The following is a 9,442-nucleotide window of genomic DNA, read 5'->3' as shown; positions in this document are numbered from 1 at the left end:
GTCAATTGATCTGCATTATCAGAAACTAAATTGTGAATTAGAAGATAAGGAGTTTAGGAAGAAGAACAACTGAGTATCTACTTACAATAGGTTGTGTTTTGAATTTTAACTTCTTTCCAAGACTTTGGAGTAGCTATAAAAATAGCCCAATGAGGTTTAGATCTATCTAATATTCGTTGAGGCTTATAATTACCTTAATCTAGATAAATTGACGGGTAAATTATTAATATTGCTATTCTTTTCACGGTTTACCTCGCCAAAAAGATAGCATTATTTTTAGACTACAATACAACTGAAATAACACCATTAGCTTTTTTCATTTAAGGTACACGAGGGTTTATTTCACGAGCAATTGTTTAGAAATTAACACGTTACCACCGAAGGGTAAATCACTTTAAAATACTCAGGTTCACTCGCACAGTACAAGGTCGATGCGCAAAAAACGCAATTAAATACTGGAAGAAAACTCTTTTTAAAGTAGATGAATTTTTAAAGCCTTTAAATTCGAGTTCGCTCACGGTTTTGTGCGGACAAAAGAAAGATTTACGCTTTCAACCCTTCCAAAAACTGCCAAATTTGTAGCATTCAACTCTGATGAATAAAAAGTTTGGTAGGTATCAACATTTGCTCCTGTTGTACGCCTAGTCGTAGTATCTAGCCTATCTACAAGCAATTTTTCCTTAGCTGTCACTTCCCGCAGAAACACGTAAACGACGCGCTAAGCTCGGCGGATACTTCCTATAGGTACGTTCTTTAGCGCTTTAAACCTCTTAGATACACAAGATAGGTAGGTAATATACACCACTACTTTTAAATTACCATTCATTCGAAGGGCGAATGAATTCAGAAAAAAATTGGAGAGTCGGTTTTTGTGCCTTAATTTAGTTAATTGGATTTAAATTTTTAAGTTTATTTTGTTTTGAAAATGTGAAAAATTTACGCTACGAGTAACGAAACGATAATTATGTCAACGCCATGCATATTTTATGCATATTTTATTAATAAACTCAAATTAAATTTTTAAACTGCTGTGTATAAAAGAAGAAGTTGACTAACTGACATATCAACGCATATTTTAAACTGTTGGGGCTAGAAACTTTAGATTTTGCATGTAAGTTATCTCTATAACGCAGGCTTCACGAAAGGATTTTGAGAAACCTAAATTTTCAAAACCTAAATCAACTTGAATGCATTCGCGGGATAAAACTAGTGTTACATAGGTATTTGAGATCAAGCTCAAAAGCACTAAGTTAGGCAGGAAATTTGCTCCTTTTGAAATATAAAATCGTAACCAGCGACCTGAATTTCACTTGACTTTCAGTCGAAACCACGCTTTTCTACATAAAATATTAAAGCTTTACACAGAAATGCGATGTAAAATATTTGGCGACGTTTTTCACCCACAAAGGGCACACGCATCTTTTGAATTGTAAGCTCTAAAAGTTACACGCATATGCCCGGGTGGGATGGTTTTGTATATTTTTAGAAGACTAACTCGTCTCTTTATATGACTCTGAGCCAGCGATTTTGTAAATAAGATTTACATACAAACTACCAAACAAACAGATTTTACCTCACACTTATAATTTTAATGTCCTACCTACCTACCTACCTAGGCTTTCAAGGTTTAAAAATATCAAAAATTTTGGAATAGGTAGGATTCAAACCTGTGTCTGCCTTAGTATTATCCTCATATGCCCATACTTAAGTATTTAGGTAAAATTATTTTACCTCTTCCTGATATATTAGATATTGAGAAATAACAATGAATATACTTAGTAAGGTTGGGTAGATAAACCTCGATCGGTACTCATAGATTTCAAAGAGAGAGTTAATTTTGACGTTGACATTTTGATTTGTCATTTTATAGCAAATATTTACCCATGGACTTACTGGAAAATACAACATTATATTATTAAATAAACATAACGAAACCTTCCTTTCAATTCATGCCGTGATTAAACTTTGATTAACGCTCCAAATTATTACTGTGCCAAGTTTAATTAGTTCAACTCACAAAGGATTATAGTTTACGAAGATAACAGGGGATACGGGGCAACAGTTTGGATCAAAGGTAACTTTAGTGACTTGGATTCCTAGCTAATTCTAGATTATATCGAAGTAGCGCGAGATTGAATTATAAATTGAATATTGGGTTGGAAGGAACTATAATATCGCAGGCACCTCAACTCGGGATATGGAATTGAAATTCGTTGTGAATGCTGTCGAATTTGTTGAGTTAAAATCTTTTGGAGTAAAATCACTAGATTTCAATACGAGATTTTCTAGTCTTGTCTTTCAAGATTTAAGATTTATTCATTTGTTGTGAACACATCATGCATCCAGCCATTTCTGGCATACAATATTTTACAATATAATAATCTTAATTGATAAATTATTAGATTAAAAAGAAAATAAAATATCTAGTTTAAGTAAATATACCTTGAGAATTCAGATATACTTAATAATTTTGGATATTTTATTAACGTACAGCAAATGTCAAAATGTTTAGGATAGTGACTTTTTGAAACAATGAGTTATTTTAACTTATGGGATAAAATACATTGATAGTTGGTAGATACAAACAATACTTTTTGAAAAACGTTCTTAAATCTGATACAAATGATCTTTTATTTTTAACCGACTTCCAAAAAAGGAGGAGGTTCTCAATTCGTCGGGATCTTTTTTTTTTATTTTTTTTTTATTTTTTATGTATGTTCCCCGATCACTCAAAGACCCCTGGACCGATTTGGAAATTTTTTTTTTAACTCTGATTGTTCGCAGAAACACTAGGGCTAGAGGAAAATGGCCAAAAGCGCAGAACAAGAGGTAGAGAAAATGAAACAATTAGAAGAAAGGATAAAAGCGCCTTCAATATGGGGCCGACTGCCTTGCGGTATTAGATTTGAGGATTTACAAGACAGAAGGTATGAGGACGCTGTGCGGTTGCTTAAGAACCATTATTTACCTGAAGAGGTGAGTAGAAATAATGATGTTTACGTTGAAGAACTAAAAAAAAAACCGGCCAAGTGCGAGTCAGATTCGCGCACTGAGGGTTCCGTACTCGGATATTTTTCCAATATTTTGCACGATAAATCAAAAACTTATAAATACAAATAAAGGAAGTAATAGGTTTCTTGGCAGACAGACAGACAACAAAGTGATCCTATAAGGGTTCCGTTTTTCCTTTTGAACCCTTAAAAGAAAAATTAATGTAGAATCAATTTAAATATGTAACGAATAATGATCATTTTTAACATTCCATTACAATAGACCATGAAAATTTAATTTCAACGTCATGTACCTACGTAAAATTAAAAAATCTGACAATTGCTCGTAGCTTATATTATTATGATCTAAAAATTGCAATTTATTTATGTCGGAAATATTCGACTAACCGCATGGCGAATCTAGCACAAACTAGCACGAACTGCTCTAAAACTTTAACTATTAGCTAATCTTGACGTCGTAGGTAGTAATGGAACAATCTTTGATTATGTAATAGTCTGAATAAAGACCTTACCTAATTTACTTAGGTAGTAGAAATACACATGAACTCTGTGCCCAATTTTTGAAACCATTTTCCTTTTACAAATTTTACTATTCAATGAACGCCATGCCATTGTACCTACTAAATAAAATTTTGTGACCTAGCTTCACACAGCTTTTTCGAGATTTTCTCGCGAAAACTAAGGGATGACACCTATCTATAAAAACTTGGAAATTAAAACATTACCTATATATTAATTCAACCAAAGGCTTAGAGCTTTTATAATAGTATATATACTACTACTACTTTACTAATTTATAGTTTATTGACGAAAAACATATTTTAGGCAATTAGTGCAATAACATAAGCATTAAAGTAGGTACCAATCTCCAAAATAAGTTTAAAAAACCGAAAAGCTTATGACCCGCATAAATGAAGGCCTAATCCCAGATTAACAAAGAATAAATTGACAATGGAAACCTCAAATCGGAAAAGCATTTTTCAGGGCGCGATTCCTCAAATTAATTTAATTAACCGACCGGAAAAAGATTAGGGAATTGAAAAGCTATATTCACTTGGACTTTATTAAAAATTGCGAAGATTTCCCGAGTGTCCGAAGCGTAATATTAATATTTGGGATATAGTTCGTTTTACAAAGCGATTAATTTCCTAAAGCTCACGAGGTGATTGATCTCGGTTTATGAATAGGTAGGTTCAACGTCCAGATACATTTTTTTTCTAGACAAGTTGTTAATAAGTTGGTCTCTCTACTGGTTTGTGTGATAATATGAGTTGGTGATAGTTAGGAAAATATCCGACTGTTTGTTGTGACTTTTCAGCCTAGGACGTGCTTGGAAACGTTGTAGCTTTAATTTTATACGTGTAAGTAAATATGTAAGAAAATCATAGTTACCATCATGTTTATGGCATGGCCAAGGTACTAACTACATTACCTTGTTTAATGTAGACATTACGTTGCCTATGTTTTTCTATAAATCATTAGTCACAAGAATAGTTAAACTGATTTAGTTTTTTTTTTTGTAATACTGTAAATTTTTGCCACGAGAATAAAATGCGTTTGGCAAAAAATGAGAGCGTTAAAAAATTAAACTAAATCAGTTCAAATGTCCTTGTGCAAGTACAGGGTCGTACGCAAAACTTGCAGAAGTTGACTTGCCACGAATGTATACACTGTACAAGTGACTTGCCAGGATAACTTTTGCAAGTTTTATCGTTAGCAAGTGGCTAGCGGACATTTTAGCCTTATTTTTAGCCTTAAATTTTCGTTACTTTGTGGATACTTCTGATATATTTTACTTCGCTTTTACTACTTAGGGGCTGTGACAGCATTAAGGTGCTCATTATTCCACGTATGCTTACATTAAGTTTATGTAAGCCGCCATATAAGAGGAAAGTTGTGATCTCAGGACGCCTATTAAGAATTCCAAGTAGTTAGTTTTACTGGTTAATTGTGTTGTATGAAAATTATGACTTCGTACTGCGCTGCCTTGACATATATTTGTTCATTAAGGTTCTCAAGTATATTTTATCCCGCAAAACAAAGTTTTCCTACGGGATTTTTAATAGCCTAACTCATGCTGACGAAGTTGCAGAAAAAAGCTCTTTCTCTCCGCGTCGTATTTTCATTGCTGAGGGTCGTGCTCCCTTTCCATTAATCACATAATGTCAGGAGTTTCCTTGAGATAATAATGCGATGGGTTCCCAGATCCTTCCGCATGCAACTCGACATATTATGACTCGGCATGTTAGTGATAAGAACAGGGACCCATGGCATCTCTCTGAGGCATCTCTTAGTGGAAACGAAAATGCTCAATTCGGACTTCCAAAATCGGTCAACCATCCAGTTACCGATGTGGGTCAACGTTTCGACGAGGCGCATCACGACTATTTCATATGCGTTGTCATAACAATGCCAGACATCTTTCAAAGGCTAGTTTGAAATGAAATCTATAAAAAAAAAATTGGCAATCTGTATGGTGGGGCCTGCCAAAGCATACGACACTTACGTTAAAAAACTAAACAGCAGTTGCGTTAAGAAACAAATTGTCTCAGCTACTATGCCGGTGACCTGACCTTGAAGTTTTTACTCATCCCAAAATTGCCCAACGGGTAAAAAGAAGTTTTCAGTAATAATTAGTAATTTTTTTGCAGATTACATACCGATCAGTGAAAATATCCGAAGAGAAAGAAGGCGTCGATGAGTTTGTACATAACGTCAGGATTTGGATGAAAGACAAAATGTCGATAGCAGCTGTTAAAGAAGGCACAGACAAACTGGTCGGTGTGCTCATCATGAGGATACAGGAGAAAAGTAAGCTACGTGTTATTCTTACCTTTTCAGGGTTCCTTAGGTACCTCAAAAAGAAAAAATAACCGTCCGTCTGTTCGTCTATCTGTTTGTTTGTCTGTCTTGTCTGTCAAGAAACTTATAGGGTAAGTACCGTTGTAGTAGGTAACTGTTGACCTAGAGTCATGAAATTCGGTAAGTAGATAGGTCTTTTTTTCTTATGTGATAGTGTGGTGGTTGAGCTAATAGCTAAGGTTCGATACCAGATACGCACCTCGAAATTTCTGGAATTATATGTGCGTTTTTTTAAGCAATTAAAACGTAACTTGCTTGGACGGTGAAGGAAAAAATCGTCAGGAAACCTGTGGGTATGCCTAGGAGTTCTCCATAATGTTCTCAAAGGAGTATGAGGTCTGCCAATTCACATTTTTGGTCAGCGTGGTAAACCATATCTAAACCATTCTCATTTTGAGTCTAGACCCGTAATCAGTGACCCGGCGCGCGGGGATGGGTTTATCATGGTGATGATATCTAAGTAATCTTAAGATTCATTTGTCAGCACATTGGTGGAACTATAGAGAATTGAGAACCTATTTGCGTATCAATCGTATCGATTCGCATAAAGCCCGTCTCCCCTGTATCGGTGCCCGTAACATTAAGGGCGGATTGCTTGACTGCTTTGAGCCTAAATTTTTACAGCACCCGTAAAAGAATTCCGAATTCAGCTTTGGGATTTTAGGTTTGGTGCAAGTTTTAAGCTATTCGAAGGCTTTGGTTTTTATTTCGCATATGCCATATTTTTTTAACCCCCGACCCAAAAAGAGGGGTGTTATAAGTTTGACGTGTGTATCTGTGTATCTGTCTGTGCCATCGTAGCGCCTAAACGAATGAACCGATTTTAATTTAGTTTTTTTTTGTTTGAAAGGTGGCTTGATCGAGAGTGTTCTTAGCTATCATCCAAGAAAATCGGTTCAGCCGTTTGAAAGTTATCAGTTTTTTTCTAGTTACTGTAACCTTCACCTGTCGGGGGTGTTAAATTTTTTTAATTTACACTTGTGTGTATACCTACTGGTTGTATCTACACTGAAATATTGTGCCAGTGAAATGTTGTGTTCTATTGTACCGGTTTTAAATCCACCGATATATCTAGTTACTAAACGATGTCCGCGACTTCGTCCGCGTGGATTTAGGTTCTTAAAGATCCCGTGGGAACTGTTTGATTTTCCGGGATAAAAAGTTGCCTATGTCAATTACAATTACAATAACTTGGACGATGAGGTAAATTCAGCTAGATAAATCTACGATTGAAATTATTTTTACATTGATTGATACAAGTATTGCTTTATTTTATATTATATTATGTTTATTTTATATCCTGTTCTATCTTAAAACTGTATCATCTAGTAAAATACTGTTCAACGACAAACAAGTTATTAATATACGCTTGCTTTACTGAATATTTCATTAAGGTGAAATCTTACTGGGGTAAAATTTCTCGCTTCTGTAACTTGCATTGAACAATTTGAACGTAAATTGGATTCCAAGTAGTCTATCGGGGTAAGGCAGAATTAAGGAAAGTTGTTGGTATTGCATATAGGCGAACATGTGAAAGGTGGGTCTTACATCACGATATTGTTTCGGTTAAAGTATTTTGTGGGCGTGAATTTGTATTGTCGCAAAGAAATTCGTTAACTTCTACGTGGATTCCCTGAATATTGTATATATTCACTGAATTCGACTTGCGTAACATTATGGAATATATGGAATGCTCCTGTGGTCCCTATATTCCCTGTCACTATAGGTAACTTAACTACTTTTAAGGGAAGATTAAATAGACAACTTCTTGGCCACCCTATCATTGCTATGACAGATACTAAAATTGTCTAGAGAAGTAAAAATGGACCTCTAATGCGAGTACGTAGAATAAGGGTAGAATTCGCTTCATTCTTTTTTATTTTTCTTGTACTTTGACCTTTTTATATTATGTTTCAAAGAGCTATTTGAGCCAGATGAAAGTAAACTCAAGGCGATAGATCATCTTTCCATTTATAATAAAATTTGCATAATGTAACAACAGGTGCTTTCTCCAGAACGTTCAGCCGAGTGAAGATCACCTACAACCCGCAGTACACTACTGTGATGACTTTCTACAGAGCGATTGAGAAACCAGTGGATCTCTATGATAAATTGGGTGTGAAAAAGTATTTCAAAATTTATCTGCTGGCCTTGAAGACCAGGTACCGCCATCGGGGTGAGAATTGTACTGTATAATGCTAACTTTTATTTGGATAAGGAAACTTGCTTACTTATTTTGTTTTGAGTGAAACGAATTTGAGATAAGTAATTCGCAAAGTCGTACTGGAGCTGTATCATAATATCCTCTCGTCTATGATAGAGATTTGCTTTTTTACTTTGGCTACTAACTATCAGAACCTGACTGCGATCTCACTTGGTGAGTCTACGGCTGAGACCTATAGGCGCACTTTGACTTTGCTTAGACTTCAGAAACTGTTAAAACCAGACAGCGTTATACCACTGGCATAAATCTGTCTCGTTTTAACTGAAACTTAAGTCTAAACAATGTTAAAGTGCGGTCTATAGATTCAACCTAAGACGGAAGCGGGCTAACTTGGAAGAGATATGGCAGCTTTAATTAGACTCATCCCCTAAACGGTTAGCGGTTTACGGAGACGATTTGCAAATAGTCTCAAATCGCCCTTGCCGAGAATAGAACTCAGTACTTTCATTTGTAAGACTACAGCTCTTACCACAACAGCTCAGAAGTTGCGTAACTGTGTATAATAAAGTATCCACTTCATTTTAGGTATAGCCAAAGATATGCTAAAGGCAGCGATAGCGTTAAGCGTAAACGCAAACGTGCCAGCCATTTCGGGCATCTTTACCACGGCGCGTGGACAGCAAATAGCTGAGGAGCTGGGGTTCGAGAAGTTCAATGAGTTATACTATGTTAGATACCTTATAGATGACCAGGTGAGGATTTTAAGTTAGATATAGTACGTTACATACTTATCTACAGTGAAGACTTTAAAACTACGACACTTAGGTCACATTTGTAGACCGCTATCTCATCTACTCTCGTGAGTTTTGTATCTTGTATCTTACTCATCACCGATCATGAATTTTATACGCCACGTAATTATGAACGAGGCAAGTTTATATTGTAATGTTATTTATAAATCCAGATAGTATTTTGGGACACGGGTCTCGGTAACTACGGCGCTGCGCTCATGGCCTACCGGATCCCGGCAGTTGAAGAGATGGAAGAGATCCAGACGCAAGCATCTTCCCGCTTCACCATTCAGCAGCCTGACGACGATGACGAGGAAAAATGATCAATAAAAGAGTACCAAAACTATCCACGGTGACTTTTCATTACCTACTAATAAACAAAGACTTTTTATTCAATCCATCCATACTAATATTATAATTATGCAAAACTGTGTCTGTCTGACTGTCTGTCTGCTACCTTTTCACAGTCCAACAGTTTAACTGATTCTGACGAAATTTGGTAAGGCATTAGCTTATATCCCGGGGACGGACATAGGCTACTTTTTATCTCGGAAAATCAAAAAGTTCCCACGGGATTTTCAAGGACTTAAATCCACACAGACGAAATCATCAGG

The 9,442-nt window shown here is 35.7% G+C and overlaps 1 protein-coding gene across 1 annotated transcript; it reads left to right on the top strand.

Moving 5' to 3' along the window:
* Positions 1-1,844: 1,844 nt before the first annotated feature.
* Positions 1,845-9,174, top strand: LOC123865021. Its single transcript, XM_045905837.1, has 6 exons — positions 1,845-2,074; positions 2,785-2,976; positions 5,663-5,822; positions 7,876-8,049; positions 8,623-8,789; positions 9,002-9,174. The coding sequence occupies exons 2-6, from the start codon at positions 2,806-2,808 to the stop codon at positions 9,149-9,151; spliced, it is 822 nt and encodes a 273-aa protein (XP_045761793.1). The 5' UTR covers positions 1,845-2,074; positions 2,785-2,805; the 3' UTR covers positions 9,152-9,174.
* Positions 9,175-9,442: the final 268 nt, after the last annotated feature.

Source organism: Maniola jurtina, chromosome 5 (assembly GCF_905333055.1).
Source record: "Maniola jurtina chromosome 5, ilManJurt1.1, whole genome shotgun sequence".
Lineage (NCBI taxonomy): Eukaryota > Metazoa > Arthropoda > Insecta > Lepidoptera > Nymphalidae > Maniola > Maniola jurtina.
Note: the sequence above shows the minus strand (reverse complement) of the source record. Positions and strands in the feature narration are given on the sequence as shown.

Excerpts from the sequence above, each read along its gene's own strand:
- LOC123865021 (XM_045905837.1), top strand. The coding sequence starts at position 2,806 with ATGGCCAAAAGCGCAGAACAAGAGGTAGAGAAAATGAAACAATTAGAA. Across the intron at positions 5,823-7,875 it reads CATGAGGATACAGGAGAAAA|GTGCTTTCTCCAGAACGTTC; the intron begins GTAAGCTACGTG and ends ATGTAACAACAG. Across the intron at positions 8,790-9,001 it reads GATACCTTATAGATGACCAG|ATAGTATTTTGGGACACGGG; the intron begins GTGAGGATTTTA and ends TTATAAATCCAG.